The 18,371-nt window shown below is 39.3% G+C and overlaps 1 protein-coding gene across 6 annotated transcripts in view; it reads right to left on the bottom strand.

The window, feature by feature from the left end:
* ABCG5 (ATP binding cassette subfamily G member 5) overlaps positions 1-18,371 on the bottom strand; it is a 31,809-nt gene that overhangs the window by 4,680 nt on the left and 8,758 nt on the right. For all 6 annotated transcript variants that reach the window (XM_075595778.1, XM_075595775.1, XM_075595777.1 and 3 more), the window contains 6 exons: positions 13,438-13,574; positions 11,596-11,694; positions 10,314-10,446; positions 7,102-7,241; positions 5,348-5,477; positions 3,943-4,156 (listed from right to left, as the gene is read on the bottom strand). In XM_075595778.1, the coding sequence (XP_075451893.1) occupies positions 3,943-4,156; positions 5,348-5,477; positions 7,102-7,241; positions 10,314-10,446; positions 11,596-11,694; positions 13,438-13,574 (853 nt within the window). The remainder of the gene's footprint in view (positions 1-3,942; positions 4,157-5,347; positions 5,478-7,101; positions 7,242-10,313; positions 10,447-11,595; positions 11,695-13,437; positions 13,575-18,371) is intronic.

An 18,371-nucleotide genomic window follows, 5' to 3' on the forward strand; every position in this document is an offset into this window, starting at 1 on the left:
TGGCTTTCTTTACCCTAGGATAGGATCCACTGTCCAACCTACACACGTAGCCGCACGTCGGTACTTGTTGGCAAAAGGAGTAATAAGAGACAATAAACGGTGTAAGACAATACTTTTTTTGATTGTCTTATACCTTTTATTGTCTCTTATTACTCCTTTTGCCAACAAGTACCGACGTGTGGCTCATTTTGGAATTTTGAGAAGCTCTGTACAGCCGCAATTCTGTGGCGGTTTACATTGCTATCTTAAGCCGCTGCTTTGCATCGCCGGGAAGAGTTGTGGCTGGAGTTTCCTCACCCTTGAAGACATTAGTTGTTCTTATTGCCCCTGTGACACAGACAGCTATTTACCGTGATCTCTAGACTGATACCTCATGGTCACGGTTTTGTGACGCTGTGTGGTGACGTCAGAGTCTGCTGCGAGTAACACTGCCGTGCTCAAGACTCTGCCTGGGAAAGTTTCCTTATACACCTTTGAGACCCGCCCGCTGACTGCCTTGCTGGGGATTCGGCCCTCGTGTCAACTACGGAGGAAGGATCGCGTTCCGTCACCGAGGTGCTGCCCATCCCAAAGAGAGCAGCTATACTACAACCAGCTCAACAGGAGATCCAGCGGTGACGGATGTCTGTCTGTTTCCAGTGCGGTAACTCATGTCTTAGCTACATGAAATGTTTAAAAGAACTACCCTGATGTGCGCACAATACTTACTGATCAATTTTTATATGACTAAACTTCACTACGAGCGTTGTGCGCTGTATTTGTTAAAAAAAAATTCTCTAGCACTTGAGAGATGTTCAGCCATCTCTAACAGCTGGAGACGTGTGTGTGTGTGTATACATTTAAGGTCCTGTATACCTCAAGGTTCCTTTATCACATATGTTTGATTCACACTATTTTTTGGGGGGTGTTTGTGATCTCTATATTGAGAATACAAGGCACGGTTTGCCCATCACTGAATTTGTTGCTATATTTGCTGCGCACTGTTTCACTTTTCAAATATCTGTCAGGCAACCGCAGATCAATTGTGGGAGTCTTCAAGTTAGGTTCATAGAATAAAAATAAAAACAATTTGAAATGTGGGGACGGCTGCTTTAAAAATGCAGCCCTACTTATCAAAATGTACTGCGTTTGCAATTAAGTCAAGGCTACCATTTTTAGACGTTGTTTCATAATGTAAGATATGCTTTTAAATTTGTTTGAAAACCTACAGTATATGCAAAAAAAAAAAAGTGCAATATTATAAATATGGAATCTTGCGTTTTGTGAGGTGATTTCGGTCTCCTTTTGCAGTAATTCAAACGTCGGGGATCAGCCATGAGTCATGAAGCTGTTCCAAGACTCGATACAGAAAATGATTGCACAATTTCATGAAAAAATGTGCTATCCTTAGTCAGAGGGTTCCTAAAATACATGTGACATGACTTGTGACAAAAACAATGCGAGCAGTGGTTTGAGGCAGAAAAAAACTATTTGCTTTTTGTGGTAACTCTACTTTTTTATGAATGGCGGTAAATATTCGAGGTTCCAAAAACAATTTATAACAAATTATAGAGGAAAGTTCAATGGATCTGCTCATTAAGACTGCCAAGTAGCTTGTTGTTACGACCTGTAAGAGTACTTGAAAACGTGCTTTGTGTGCAACACACTTACACATAATAGATATTCAGGCCTGTAAGCTTCTGTTTCTAACGCTACATATAACCTGCATTACTTAGGCTGCGCTTATAGTGCCGGCGACGTCACGCTGCGGTCGCTGGAAAAATCAAATTGAGATGACTTCCAGCAATCCCGACCAAGCCGTCGCTTATACTATATGCGCACGTGACGGCGCAATTAATTTTTTGTTTTTTTTACGCGACGTCGCTGTCGGCGGTACTATAAGCGCAGCCTAACAGTTGTAATTTCAGCACGTAAGATTTACGTAATGTAAAGAAAATGAGCAACAACCCTTCTTATCTACAGAAAATTCAATGTAAAAGCAGAAAATAAATAAGCGTCAGTACATCTACATCTCTTTATAGATAAATCTATTAAAAAAATAAAATGTCTGCCTGTTTTTTGTGTGTTTTTTTTTTAAATATAAGTACAGTATTACCCACAGGAACAAGGGAACAAATACACAGATTCCAATAAACATATGTTTGTGTACTTATACACTATAGAAACTGAGTTAAAATTATGCAAATTACATAACAGGCTTATCACATTCTGTTCAAATGTTCAGCGAATCGCCAACCAACTTTTTTTTACATACATACTACAAATTACACAAATATTTGAATTAAACAGAAAATACACCAATTATATTTATAATAGCATGAATAGTTAAATGACAAATATTAATGTAGCCATGACTGGTCCAGGTTATACTTTCTGCCTCCTGTCACGTAAGTCCTAGTAGCTACAAGCAGTGGCAGGCTATCCTGTGGGGTTTACCCCCCGCCCCCACATGCTGCCTCTCTGAGTGACTGGGTGGAGGTGAACTGGGTCTGTGTGTAGCCAATCATGGTGCATACCTTATGCCCTCCCCCTCTGTGCCTTAGGGAGGTAGTACTCTAAATTATAGTCAGTCCAGGTCACCCCCTCCTGGGGTTGAGACATGCAGTTCTATTCTCTTCCTCCAAGGATAGAGACGTGCCTTTCAGCCACTCCTGGGGCTGACTACAGCCAAAGATCTGAACAGGGTGCCAGGCCTCAAGACTGCGAGAAGGCCAGTACCATCGAAAGGTCTGGGACCTATCCTAAAACCCTATGCATTCGCTGTAATAACAACTGCAGTGGATGCTATAATAAAGGATCCTGTTTTATATACCCCTGCCTGAGCCTAGTCTATTGGGTAGGAGTATGCAAGAGAAGATTGTCATGGTGGGGACTGTCTCCAGTAACCCTGGAGCCTGCTATGACTGAGACATTGCACAAGAACCAGAATGTCAGCCTGCGGATCACCAAAAGCCGGTCCTGTTTCCCCTTACCATCGCAGACGCTCATCTCTCCTGAACCCTCACAGGTAACAAGCACCACGACACCTGTAGCTTTAGCAAGATCTCCCAGAGGGGGGAGGGGAAGCAGTGCTACATTAATATTTTCAGAAAATCAATACTTGTATTCCTTATAGGCAGGCAAACTTGAAGATAATTGTACATGTATGCTAACAGAATAAGAAGAATGGTGGCACAGTAACTGATCCCAGGGCTGGAGTGCAAGCAAAAGCTTCAAACTTAATTTGTTAGTACATGATTAAGTACAAAAGAGGGTACAGTAAGTACACTAACGCGTTTCGCACCTTAACTGTACTCGTTAACTGTAACGCGTCAGAGTGTACTTTCCCTCTTTTGTACTTAATCATGTGCCAACAAATTAAGTTTTAAGCTTTTGCTTGCACTCCAGTACTGGGATCGGTTACTGTGCTGTGCACCACTATTCTCCCTTTTCCTGTTCTCATTGATGCAGCAGGAGCATGCCAACGGAACTCATCTCAGCAGGGATCTTGTGAGTACTCCAAAAGTTCCTATGTTTCAAGTGATTTTCTAAGTCGAACTATGGACTATATATTATATATTGCAAATACTGGGAGCATAACTAAGGCATGTTCTGGAGTAGGGACACACAATATCTGAGTTCATCCCCTTGACATGGAGGTAGTCCCATACCCCCATCATTTGCCTAATTAAGAAACTGCATTACACAAAAAAACAGCCCCACCAATTATGTGTCAAAAGGAGTCATAACTCACAAAAGAAGATCTTCATATATTATCCTGACTAAAGAAAGCGTTCCCCATCTATATACAACAAACATAACACCGGCATGTCAGACACTTTTTCTTGAAACATAATTCACAGAAAGTTTGTTGATGCACTGACATTGGGTGTATCCCATTTTCTGCTTTCTACATGTATGCTAAACAAAAATACTGTATAACATTTTGTAAATCCCTCTCACCTTAATAAGACCCAGAGTTTGGAGATTTCACTTGGTGTGTCTTTCCGTTTAAATGGGATGAGTCGCTTCTCTCTTGTACTCTTTGATGTTTCAATATACCCAAGGGCATTTTGAAAATTTTCAGAGTCTTTATAAGCAGATACAATAGTCTGGACTCTACTATAGGTCTCCAGTTCACGTTCTTTACTTCGAGTGTCAACAGATGTTAGATCCACTGAAAAGGTTACCACACATTAGACATAGTAGGCAAAATACTACAGTATTCTTTATACCTAATAAAAATGTAAATTACACCCCAAACTGGTAAAAAAAATTAAACTGTACATCATCAATGAATCCATTTTAGGAGTTATGTCTTCAAAATGATCATTTGTATAATCAGACAAATCTGTGTTTACTCCTATTAATTACATTGTGAATCATTTGAGAATGTTTGTTTGTTGATGCTATCTGTAAATTCTGATAAAAATATTAAAAATGGTAAGTACGAAATAATGCTAGAATTATACATTTTCAATGGATGTGTAGGACATTATATGAAAAGTGGAAAAAAATGGAAACATATTTACAGTGGTGAATTGCACTCAAAGTGTGTAATTAATCTTAGGTTTAATATAATGTTTAAACCATTGATTTACTTTACAAATAACATAAGTAAACTACATTGGATTGTTCATGTAATGATTTATTTTTAGAAGTTTGAACATGCAACAAGATCAGCATCAATTACTTTTTCTAATCTTCTAATAACCACATAAGTCTTTCCTACAATTACATCCTGGCAGACACATCCAGCTAAATATTCTGTGACCTGCGATACCTGGGAAACCCATTTGTGTATATCAACAATGTAAAACAAACTCTACAGTCTGGAAAGACTCCTTCGTTTGGACCTGGCATAAAATCAACATTTGAGACCTCTATTTGGAAAACTTTGTGTTATATTCTCTGCTTTACTAGATTGAAATGTATAAAGATACTATGCATCTTTCTGGAGCATTTAATATAGTGTGTTTTGTTTTTTGAAGTAAGAAGGAATGCTTTTCCTGTCGCTGCTTGTGTGGATTGATAGAAAGGCAGTATAGCGTATGTTTTAGGCTTCTTTAGCAGGGTACGGCCTAATGCATACAGGTACATTACTTCTTGGGAATCTATTTAATTAAGTCTCCCAGCTGTAAAACCAGTGCAAAAAATAGCACTATATCAAACAAATGGAATCACACTCAAAGCAATTATATTTTTTCCTTTGATAAATCTTTTGCATTTCTTTGCACCAGTTTTGCAGTCTATAGTCATTATTAAATAATCCCAAATCAATGCACGACAATATAGAATTACCCCATTAGTTTCTAAAACCTGCTTTTGTGAACATGTGAATACTGTAATACCTTAAAAGAAACCTTACCATAAAAATCAAAAGGGTTGGAGTGTTCAGGGCACTCATAGCCACAATTATCAAAAAATCCAATCATTTCTTGAGGGTTGCCACAGAAAATCAGTTCTCCACAACTCATAATTGCAATTTTATTGAAAACCTAGTTATCAAAGTTTACAAAATGAGTTTAGTGTACTGTAAATGAGCAAGAATGATGAAAACAGAACTGTGATTAGACATTTTACATGTACCTCAAAATACCAAATATATCCCAGACGTGGCCTGTTCTGTATTGCTGACTATCTTTCACCTGTCTCCTCCCGAACACACCTCTTTAATCTCCAGTGACTGATATTCTTTGCCCCATCCTCTCCCTTTCACATTATGATGGCACTATCATCTATTTTGTCCAGCAAACTAATAGCGTTGGTATTACATTTGACTCCGAACTATCATTTTCTCCTGACAATCACATTATTGCAAAGTTTCCATGGGACATAATTAGATATACCCGTTTCTGCATATCCGTCCACAGCTAAAATGTTAATAATGCACATTAGCATAATTTCCCACCTTCAGTACTGTAAGCTATTATTAACTTGATATACTGTTTCCCAGTATAGGCATACCCCTACACTCACTTTAAGTACATTCGCGAGTAAGTACACAGCGCCCAATAAGCAAACGGCAGCTTGCGCATGCGCCTGTCAACATGTCCTGAACAGTAATACCGGCTCCCTACCTGTACCGAAGCTGTGCGCAAGCGGGGAAACTATACAGCCTGTTACAAATGTGTTATTTACATCAGTTATGCACGTATATGACGATTGCAGTGCAGTAAATGCATCGATAAAGTGAAGCACTACCTTTTTCCACTTAAGTACATTTTCGCTTTACATACATGCTCCGGTCCCATTGCATACGTTAATGTGGGGTATGCCTGTACTGTGTGTAATTTATGAGATGGTAACGGTATGTTATTATATCCTACAGTTACCTCTAAATCCCTCTCACTCAACTTTCTATGCTTGCTCCTGTTTAAGACCTAGATCATGTCACTTCCCTCTACATGTTATACTTATAAATTATCTTTAGCATCATAAATTATACAATAATTATCTGCTATGCCCAATTACCTCTGTTCCACGTTTATTTGTTGCCCTGTTATACCTGAAAATAGTTTCTCTGCTCAGCCTTTACCTCCGGAACACACTACTAGCCACACCAGACACTTCCGCATTCACTTCCCAAAAGAAAAACAGTCTCCCAACAATGTGACAACTCTCCATCCACAGTAATCCCCATGTGCCATGTCCCACCAGTAGACCTTTCTTTACTTTCTCGTTCTACAGTTCATTCCTAGATTTTACAGGCCTAAAATAAAAATAAACGGTTATGTGGCACAGTATGTTACATGCATTGCACCTTCATCCTTTTGTGTATGGCTGTCATCTATTAAGCCCGTTTAGAATGTAATTACTGTACAGTGAGGTCATTTCTCACCCACTCACTCCTATTTTAAGGAAGATGTGTTACCTGTAGTAGTAAATAATGGGTAGTAACTGGAGGAGACTGCAAGAACTACTCACAAAGATGTTATGCTTCTTCTGAGATAAATTATTCTCAAGTAAGCACACCAGTTATATGTAAAATGGCTGCACCCAGGCACCTTAGAAATAATTGAATGGGAGGATATTTTCAACTATATTTTGAGTTTATAGTCTAGAGGCCATTCATAATGACTTAGAATTGAGGTAGAAAACACACACGTAGTTGATACTTACTTTAAACAGTTCAGAACGGGGCTGGTGAATAGAAATAATCACTATCCTGTCTTTGCGAGACAGCTCAGAGAGCAGTAAAACAATGTGATTTGCTGTCATTGAATCCAAACCAGTAGTTGGTTCATCAAGTAAAATGATCTCTATATGAAAAATGGTTTATAAACACTTAGCAATAGAAATTCAAACAACTGTATACAAAAAAAAGATATAAAAATGCAACACTTTCATGCGTAGAATGGAATGTGACCCATCATTATGCTTGTCAGGCTGCTGACTAACTTAGCACTTTACTGTAACTGATGGCTAGGATAATTCATTAAACATAGTGTTAGACTTTACTAAGTATTGTATTTGGTATCACTCTTCCCTGCTATATTAATCCTTTCACTGCCAGAAGGGCATATAAAACCATTTGAAATAATGTATTACTGGTCCATTTTTCAGCAAAATCAATTCATTGTTATATATGCATTTTTTTTCCTACTGATCTCTCATTTCTTTATGACGTCCTATCATAAGAAACAGTCTTGCACTTATCTATTAGCTTTTTTTCTTGCTTTGAGTTGAAGAATTTTAAATAATTATATTGATTTGCTACCCAAACTGTGAAGCTATTTGTTTAATCGACATACAGTAGAAAGTTAATTAAAAACATAATTCCTGTCATAAGTTAAACCAGCTGTTCGCAAACTCTCTGTGCTGCGCCCCCCTACATGCTCCTCCGTTGCGCCCCCCCCATACCTCTAATGTTGCGTCAAATGACGCTGTGGGGTAATGTGACGTCACGTCTCGTGACCCGCGGCGTCATTTGACATCACGTTGTCATAGAGACGTGTGACTACAGCCAGGTAAGTAAGTTTACAGAGGCCTCGCCCCCAGTTTGCGCACCACTGAGTTAAATATAAAGTAGGGGTAAGTTGTTTCAGAAGCTCACATGCAAAATCAATGGAGAATATGTATCAATGTGGGAACTTGGAACATTGCTTCACAAACAGTTCAAATTCGTAATATTCGCTAGCCTCAGTGAGAGGTTTGGCAGGTAGGTATAGGAGATGTTAGGAGAGGAGTTTGTGTGTTCTATTTGCATTGGCAAATTGTGTTACTATTTAAAGAGAAAGGCACACATATTAGCCACTAGAGTAGTCAAAATAGACTTCTTTGTGAATTCTGCTTTGATGTATACAGTTACAGCGTTAACACTGTATATCGTCAGTGTAGAGATAAGTCATTAACTACGTTCTTTGAGTACTGAGGAAAAGGCGATTAAATATACTTTTTGACATGAAAAATTATGTATTTAAAAAGGAAGGTATTTTGATATGACAGGTTCTGAAGATTCGGTATGTTTCATGATTTTTTCCCCAATAAAAATATCAAGAAATTGCAATTCTGGAAGTGCGGTTAGTGAGTTTTTGCCAAACATGTACTTAATGAGTTTTACCTTTACAATGAGGATATGTATATTTTCCTATGAACTGTCATTCTTTGTCCATTACCAATTAGTAGATAGGTGCAAACTATCCAAAATGCAGTCTCAATATTTCTAGCATTTTTTTCTTTTTCAATGTCGCTTCCTTGCAAAACAGTTTGCCAAGCCTCAGCGAGCTAATAATGCTGCCAGATTAGTCCTAGATGTTGCCACTTCAAACGTTTTCAGTGAAGTATCGCCAGACAGTGAGCTTAACATGGCGGGGGCCAATGTATATTCTGAGCATTAAGCAAATCTGACTAGGTCACGATTTTTTTTGGCGGTTGAAAATGACCAAATTTGGCCTGGTTCACGATCTTTGGCGAAGGCTCTGCATATCTCTACAAATTAGCATACAATCAAATAATCTGGACATTTATGTACTTAACCATTTTCTCATTTTGGGACATACATAAATATATTGCTTGATGGCAGATGCGGACCACTTGGTCATCGTAGTCTGTACATTTTCCTGACTTCCTAACTTTATTAGAGTTCTATTGGGAGACTGGCCTTTCATTGACTGCCATTTTACAGACATTCTTCATTGTGTTTTCCCCACAACATCCTCCATTTCAAGGCACTGGCCTTTTAATGTAAAAGGCTGCTTCTGAAAAATATTCTCTTGTGTATTAGTGACACCCTCCATTATTTGAGGTCCTTTAGTCTTTCTATGCACCATTTTAGTTGTGTTTCTTTGTACTGCCCGTAGTTTTGTTGATATATTTCTGAATATACAACCTCCAAAACTGAGCATGGCACTTCCAATGATCTGTAACGTATCATTACTACATTCATATTTTTCTCCAATGTCTTTCTTTATACCAGGGGGGCGCAAACTTTTTTCCCTGCGCCCCCCTGCCGGCTGTCCCCTCACTCCCGCGCCCCCCCCAACCCCAACTTACCCTCGCACCGGCGTAATGACGTCCCGTTGCCATAGCAACGTGACGTCACATGACCTCGCAGCGTCATTTTGACGCCGCGTTGCCATGGCGACGCCGGGAGGAAGCCGCCGGAGCCACGGGTAAGTATGGTTTACAGAGGCCCTGCAGCTCCCCCGGCACTTAATTTAAGTGCCTTCGGGAAGCGCGCGGGGCCTCTGTAAACCCCGCGCCCCCCGTCGGCAGTCTCGCGCCCCCCCTGGGGATCGCGCCCCACAGATTGCGCACCGCTGCTTTATACAATTAAACATCCTTCTGCCTTCCCCTTTGCTTTGTTACAGTATTTAACTCATTTGAACTGGTCACATTAACCCCTTTTTCTTCAGTTGTGGCTGACAAAGTAACATTTTCTCACAAGGTTTTAGCTGTTCATGTCCACACTTTATAATATGACATTGTAGTTTCCATACATGTGACAATGACTCTAGTTTAGGTGCATCATTTCTCTATAATGTGTCAACCCTTCCAGTCCATCTGTTTTGTCACTAGTAACAAAGTAAATCAAAGAAAAGTGCACATAGCTGGTCCTCCATACATCTTCAGAAGGTAACTCCCTACTTACCTCCCTATTCCTCAGTCAGTGCTGTAAACATTTAACCACGTTATTATGACCTACTCACCGTAGTCAGAAAGTACATGTAATTATAATATCAGAGCGATATGTTTTGTATTAGTAACAAAGAATTGTAATTAAACAATAATTCTGAAGAATATTAATAATTGATTTATTCTGTGAACGCTTTACTTTGGTAACATGAGATATGAGATAGGGCGTTTTAAACCCTTGTAAAGGCTGAACTCACTGGGATCCTGAATAAGCTGGGCTGCTATAGAAACACGTCGTCTTTCACCACTGGAAATCCCATTAGACATACGCCCTCCAATTACAGTTCTGGCCACATGAGTGAGGCTTAACTCGGCCATGACAGAATCTACCTAAAAAAAACACAGACAAATACGCATAAATATATATTAAAGACAGTATATTTCTAGTAATAACAGGCGCCACTAAATTTGAATGGCGCAGTGCCCACTGAACATGGTATTGTAATGTATGTTGTATCTCAGGGTGACCTTTGGTCCATGGAGACAGAACTACTGTACTTGCCACATGATAATTACACTGAAAAGTAATGAAGAAAGTAGATACATTCTAATGGGAGATAAACTTTATATGTTTACAGACTAACAAAGTGATAAAAAGAAATGTACGTGTTTACCATCTGTCTACAGTTATGTTTTATTGGAAGGTAAAGGTCTGGCACTTACTAATTAGTCCAACCTTATTAAAATAAAATAAAAAAAACCCGGGATAGAAGGCGAGGGGAAGGGAATGAGGGCTCTTACTGCAGTCTAGTGTAATATAGATGAGCGGCAAGAAGGAGCATAATGACAATTGAGAATAGATACTTGCAAAGACAAGAAAAGAGGTCCTTTGAGACAGAACTCAAATCAATGTTAAGGGTTTAGAACGTTATGATAAATTAACTACTCCCACCAGTGTGTGGAACGATCCTTTGTATTTTATTTGTGTGCTGTTTAAATGTCATTGCTTGTCCATCACATTTCACATTAGGGGATTTTTTATTAAAAGTTAGATGTTAATTACGTAATCAATCCATCATTTGATTTGAGTGCTGTCTCAAAAGGGCTATTTTCTTGTCTTTGCAAGTATCTGTTCTCGATCTTATTTAAAGCAAACGTATGTTGTATTCTTACTGTCACTAGGTATATCTGAAAGGTAATTGGTTTAATAAAAGTATAATGGGAGTATAGAGTAGCACTGACGTTTAAATTACTCTTTTTTTTAAGGATGTCTTTATATTAAGTAGTCTTTTATCATGTTCTCTTTTAAGATGGAGTCCCAAAAGTTTTGCCCCCGGCTTAAATCTTTGATGTCAGAGGGATCCCTGTTCAACCTGCCAGAAGAACCAGCAACATATTGCAGAGGGTTTAATAAGATTAGCCTTCGCTAAAATCAGATACAGTACCGTGTCGTTTTAATTGCATTTTGACTACTGCTCACACCTACTAAAATAGTATGCAGTACTATAATAATAATAATAATAATAATATAAACCCAACCTTTTTTTTTATTGCTTCTTTGGAGTGCTTCCGAAGTGACAGCAATGCAGTGTAAGTCAATGTTTCTTTTACAGTGAGGTAGCTTAGTAAAGTGTCATGCTGGAAAAACAACACAAAGATTTCTGTGACATTCTCTGTAAACATGAGTGACATATGTTGTCAATAAAACAAAGAAAACGAAAATATTTTTGGTGTGTGTAATGTATATATGTCATCATCATCATCATCATCCTCAGCCATTGTCGATCCACTGCTAGAGGAAGACCTACACAACGATCTTCCATGTACTATGGTTGCAAGCCCCTCTTCTCCACATTGATCCAACACATTTTCTGATTTCATCCTCCCATTTTACTTTTGGTCACAGTCTTGGCCTTTTGATCTCACTTGGAGTACCATCTTTGTCCAACGATGGTCATTTCTTCTTGCGATATGTCTGACCCACTACTAATTTAATTTCTTCCCCCCCTGTGATGATGTCACAGACGTTTGTTTGCTTTCGAACCAATTCATTCTTTTCCGGCCTCATCTGTAATACCCAGCATGCATCTCTCCATATTTTATACGTCTTGAGTCTGAAGCTTCTGAATCGTCTTTGCATTTAAGGTCCAAGTTTCCCATCTATATGTGAGCAGAGGCAGGATGCACATTTCTTTTGGAGGCACAGTAGACAGTTCCCTTGCACGATTGTCTTGTTTCTTCCCAATGCGCTCCATCCCATCTATATTCTCCTATTGATTTAATTAGAATCATTCCTATCACTGATACTTGCTGGTCAAGGTAGCCATAGTCTTCGACTTCTTCTAGTTCTATTCCATTTATTTTGATCTTTGTAGCGTTGACACATTTAGTCTTGCTGGGATTCATATAGAGGTCCATCTTCTGATTTGCTTAGGTAAGTTCCCTTGTTTGTTGCTGGAGGTTTTCTGTACTGGCAAAAACAGCAATTTAATCTGCAAATCTATAGTGACTCAAATATTCACGGCTAATTTGTATTCCTTATTCTTCCCAATTCAATGTCTTGAACAATTCTGCTTGGGTTGCTGTGAAAAGCTTTGGTGAAAAGGTGTGTCCCTGCCGCCCTCTCTTGCTCGCGTCTTCATGTAATCTAATGGTTGATGTGGCATTCTTGTAAATCTTCCCTATATTATCCATAAACGCTTTTGCAACACTTTGTCTTCTTAATGCTGAGGTGTGGACAGAATTAAATGCTTTTTCATAATTTACCAATCCTACGACGGGTGGTAGATCGTATTCATTACTTCTAAAAATCACTTCTTGTACAACTTGGATGTGCTCCATTGTGTTATATCCAATGGGAAATCCTGCGTGCTCTCCAGGTTCTAACAAAGTCCAGGGTCTACTGCAGCAGATTAGTGATTATCTTGTATGTGATTGCAAGTAGACTTATTGGTCTGTATAGTTCTTGAGGTCTTTTTTTGTCTCCTTTCTGGTTGATAAGAATAACTAGGGCATTACTCCATTGTTCTGGAATTTCCCTGTTCTTCAAGCAGCATGTAAAGAGTTTTGCAAGGATTTTCTCTACTTCTTCCCCAGCTTCTTTTCAGATTTCAGATGTAATTCCATCTTCCTTGGTGACTTTCCCATTCTTCAGGGATTTTATTCTGGAAGGACGCATGGTACATGACTAATGGTTTCATCCCTCTCTTCCTCTGCTGTATTATGCCCTGTGTTATTGTACAATTTCATTTCGAAGTCCTCAACTCTCTATAATATAAATATACTTTTATCTTTTCTAGTTGATTAAAAAAAGTGTAGTAGATTATAAATTACAATTGCACATAATATTAGATAGAATCAATATAAAACATATACACTTACCTGTAAGACATATGAGAAACAATCCTGGAACTGCTCTCTCTTTAGCTGGGACCCATTCACGTAAACCTCACCAAGCAAAATTCCTTTCTGCCCTATCCTTCCTGAAATTGCGTCCAGCAGTGTTGTTTTCCCAGACCCTAAATACAGAGTGAAACAGTCTAATGTGGCCAATTACTTACATATATTGTATATTATACAGAGAATTGAGCTTTTCGATTTGTAGGGGGTAATGTATCAAGGAAATGTGGAGCAAAATTGACGCAAATTGCGTAATTTTCATCTTGCGTCTCTTTGCGTCAATATATCAAGGTCGTTTCTCCAAGTTTTGCGCTGTCTATGTTACCTTGATACTTGCTAGTGTCAATAAAATGCACAGATTATAATTAGATGCATCAAACAAATCCGTAACCTAACAATGGTTATTAGATATGTGAACCTGTGAAAACTCCATTAAAATGCTGCTATAGTGTCTCAGGTTCCACGCAAAAACCAAGAAAGAACAGACAGAAATATAGAAGCAAGCGCAGGAAAAAATACAAAACGGTAATATGATACAATGTCTGGTAGGCAACTCAGTATTCAATAGGCAGCCCAAATTAACCCTACGCGTTTCATCTCACCCCTGATGAAGTCTCAATTGAGATGAAATGCATAGGGTTAAGTAGGGCTGCCTATTGAATACTGAGTTGCCTACCAGACCCCTTCAAAAGTCAGACATTTACACACTGTTTGAGAATTGCTGAAACCTGTCGTCCTTCACAGCACACATAGCTGTGGGATTTCTATCGGAGAGCACGGTGCACGGACGCTTCTCACTGCACTGACGTCATCCGCCAGTGACGAATGTCGGAGACCTCCAAGTGTGCCTGATTTTGGGACTCTGTCAGCTGTTGCAGCTCCTGCCAGCGTAAAACTCATGGACGCCGAGTTTTCATTCACCACCGCGGGACCGGGATTGTTATCCCACAATGCTGATTTTTACCGCTACATTGTAAGTAGCTTTTCACCTTTGCGGGTATAGCCCCATTTTGCAGTACTTCACTATTTCTGGCATTTCTTTCTTTTTAGGATCATACCACAACATCTATTGGACTTTTTTGCAGGCAGATTGTATTTTTTTGTATCATATTACCGTTTTGTATTTTTTCTTGCGCAAAAAAAAAGTGTGTATTGTGAACACAGGGCCGCCAACGTTTCGGTCCTCGTAGAGGGACCTTCCTCAGGGCAGTGCACAAGTGACTGATCCAAGCACCCATATATGCCCCTAACTCCATACATAAAATCACCTGAAACCAATGATGAAAACCCAAATTGCAGTCCCAGGTACAACCCACTTCATATTACAGCCAATAGAAAATAATGATACTAACCAGCACCAATGGAGTCCCAGCATCTAAGACCTGGCAGGGATGGTCATGTAATATAACCCTGTCGTCCATGCTATGACGTCACTGGGAAACCTGATCGCGTGTGTAGCAACCCGCAGGGAACGCGCATCAGCTGGAGCATCATATGATGTGTGTAGTTACTGTAGGAGCCGTGCATGCGCTTCAGAGCCTGGCTGTTGGCAACCCGACAGCGTCAATAGTGATGAGGGGAGGTGTGCGCACGCAGTCTATCCCGATCGCACCGCACTAACAGCATAAATAAATCCTCTCTCTAAGACCGCGCATGCGCTTCTGCGCTTGGCCCCTAGCAACCCGACAGCGTCTATAGTGATGAGGGGAGGTGTGCGCACACAATCTGTCACGATCGCACTGCATCAACCGCATGAATGAATCTTCCCTCTAAGGATTGATCCCAATAGCAATAACTATTATGGCAAATGATAATACAATAAAAACCAACAGTACCCCTATTGGCGCATAACTTAACTATGCAAAGGATCCATACAAAGCCCGCCTCAGCTATCACAATGTCCACTGCCCACTGAATGAACATCTATGTATAAACACTGGGCCACAGTGCCCCTGGTAATACATAAAATCATGCAGATTAAATGCTAAGAAAATATCCATGCAATCTTAAGGATGCTAGCTATGTTAATGCAAACAATTAAACTAAGAGCACCCTAGATAAAATATGTGAACGTGGTATATACACATGAATTTAAAAAGACAAAAATATCCCACAACTATGGACATCATAACACTCAGTGCTAACTCCATGCCAACCTATATGGTGTAATACTGATAGATGTCAGACATGGGTCACCAAGTGATAAAGACACCAAAGTTTGAAAAGTGTGAACAAAATAAAACATACAGGGAGGGGAAACATGGAAAAAAATAAACATTACTATGGAGATCATATGCAATAAAGTGCTACAAATATAATAAGCAGTTTTACAAAAAGCAGCCCAACTTTAAGTCCTCATTGAGTCCATATGGTGAAATAGTCTTGAGTTGGGCTGCTTTTTGTAAAACTGTTTATTATATTTGTAGCACTTTATTGCATATGATCTCCATAGTATAGTTTAGTTTTTTCCATGTTTCCCCTCCCTGTATGTTTTATTTTGTTCACACTCTGGTGTCTTTATCACTTGGTGACCCAGGTCTGACATCAGTATTACACCATATAGTTTGGCATGGAGTTAGCACTGAGTGTTATGATGTCCATAGTTGTGGGATATTTTTGTCTTTTTAAATTCATGTGTATATACCACGTTCACATATTTTATCTAGGGTGCTCTTAGTTTAATTGTTTGCATTAACATAGCTAGCATCCTTAAGATTGCATGGATATTTTCTTAGCATTTAATCTGCATGATTTTATGTATTACCAGGGGCACTGTGGCCCAGTGTTTATACATAGATGTTCATTCAGTGGGCAGTGGACATTGTGATAGCTGAGGCGTGCTTTGTATGGATCCTTTGCATAGTTAAGTTATGCGCCAATAGGGGTACTGTTGGTTTTTATTGTATTATCATTTGCCATAATAGTTATTGCTATTGGGATAAATCCTTAGAGGGAAGATTCATTCATGCGGTTGATGCAGTGCGATCGTGACAGATTGCGTGCGCACACCTCCCCTCATCACTATAGACGCTGTCGGGTTGTTAGTGGCCAAGCGTAGAAGCGCATGCGTGGTCTTAGAGAAAGGATTCATTTATGCTCTTAGTGCGGCGCGATCGGGATAGACTGCGTGCGCACACCTCCCCTCATCACTATAGACGCTGTCGGGTTGCCAACAGCCAGGCTCTGAAGCGCATGCACGGCTCCTACAGTAACTACACACATCATATGATGCTCCAGCTGATGCGCGTTCCCTGCGGGTTGCTACACACGCGATCGGGTTGCCCAGTGACGTCATAGCATGGACGACAGGGTTATATTACATGACCATCCCTGCCAGGTCTTAGATGCTGGGACTCCATTGGTGCTGGTTAGTATCATTATTTTCTATTGGCTGTAATATGAAGTGGGTTGTACCTGGGATTGCAATTTGGGTTTTCATCATTGGTTTCAGGTGATTTTATGTATGGAGTTAGGGGTATATATGGGTGCTTGGATCAGTCACTTGTGCACTGCCCTGAGGAAGGTCTCTCTATGAGGACCGAAACGTTGGCGGCCCTGTGTTCACAATACACACTTTTTTGAAACATCATTGCGGTGTGCTGACTTTTGTCATCAGGATCTCCCTGGTTACTACATATACACACACACACACACACACACACACACACACACACACACACACGTTTTATTTTATAACTTTGTTTAAAGAGGTAATTGGGCATACACAAAAAGAAAAGCAATAGATAAGTACAATGGTAGTTTTCAGTTTGAAACGCAAGATGACAAATTTTGGGGCAGATTCTAAAAAAAAAAAAAAAAAAAAAAGGGTTAGTAATTCTAGTTATCATAACTGATGCACTTCCATGGGAGTAATACACATATATTTAAAATATGGATTTCAGTTGAATTTTTTACAGTAGTTTTTTTTTTAGCATATTAGTTTGTTACTTCCTTTATTAGCCATTGGAATGTTATTATGGTACAGTATGTACAATTAGTTGTGAGATTTGAATATTTCATTAGCATATCTCCCAGGTATCTGAGGTGTGCTCCGTTTGGAGCACGTGTTTCTCCATATGTTATTTGGAGTTAGGTTTGAGGCGATAGATATCGTGTTTGGGACTCTATTAAAATAGGTCTCTCACTCCCACTCTCTCCTCCAAAACCCATTTTCAGTGTCTCGGGTTAACCTGAACGGTCTTTAGGGCATATGCGATGTTCGGAGGAACACCCCTTTTGCATATCATTAGCACTACCGGGCGGAAAGAAATAACCATATGTTACTTAAAGCAGCAGTCCAAGCTGCGGTTTAAAAAAATAAATTAAAAAATCCCTTTAATATGTGCATCAATACAATCCACACAATGGTAATTAGCTAAATTGCCGATCGATCGGCAAAGATTTGGCTCAGGGGTTCACTACATGACTGCAGATGAGTAGTCTGCAGTGTGATTTTGTAAATGGCTGCTAAATAAAACAAAAGGCTTGATACATTATAATACACAAAAAAATGTCATTCAGAGTTGTTTGAGAAAATACTTGTAGCATTTTTTTATCGTACAGAACTGATTTATTTAAAAAAAAACACGTAGGAAATTGCTTGGTCTGCAGCTTTAAGGAGTAGCACTGAGTTAAGGCTACGTTATTTTCTTTAGTGCATAGGCGTTATAATTAACCTAACAATACATTATTTGCCTTAGTGCATAGGCGTTATAATTAAGCTAACAATACATTATTTGCTTTAGTGCATAGGCGTTATAATTAACCTAACAATACATTATTTGCCTTAGTGCATAGGCATTATAATTAACCCAACAATACAGTATTTGCTTTAGTGCATAGGCATTATAATTAACCCAACAATACAGTATTTACCTTGGTGCATAGGCGTTATAATTAACCTAACAATACAGTAT

The sequence above is a fragment of the Ascaphus truei genome, chromosome 4, assembly GCF_040206685.1.
Source record: "Ascaphus truei isolate aAscTru1 chromosome 4, aAscTru1.hap1, whole genome shotgun sequence".
Lineage (NCBI taxonomy): Eukaryota > Metazoa > Chordata > Amphibia > Anura > Ascaphidae > Ascaphus > Ascaphus truei.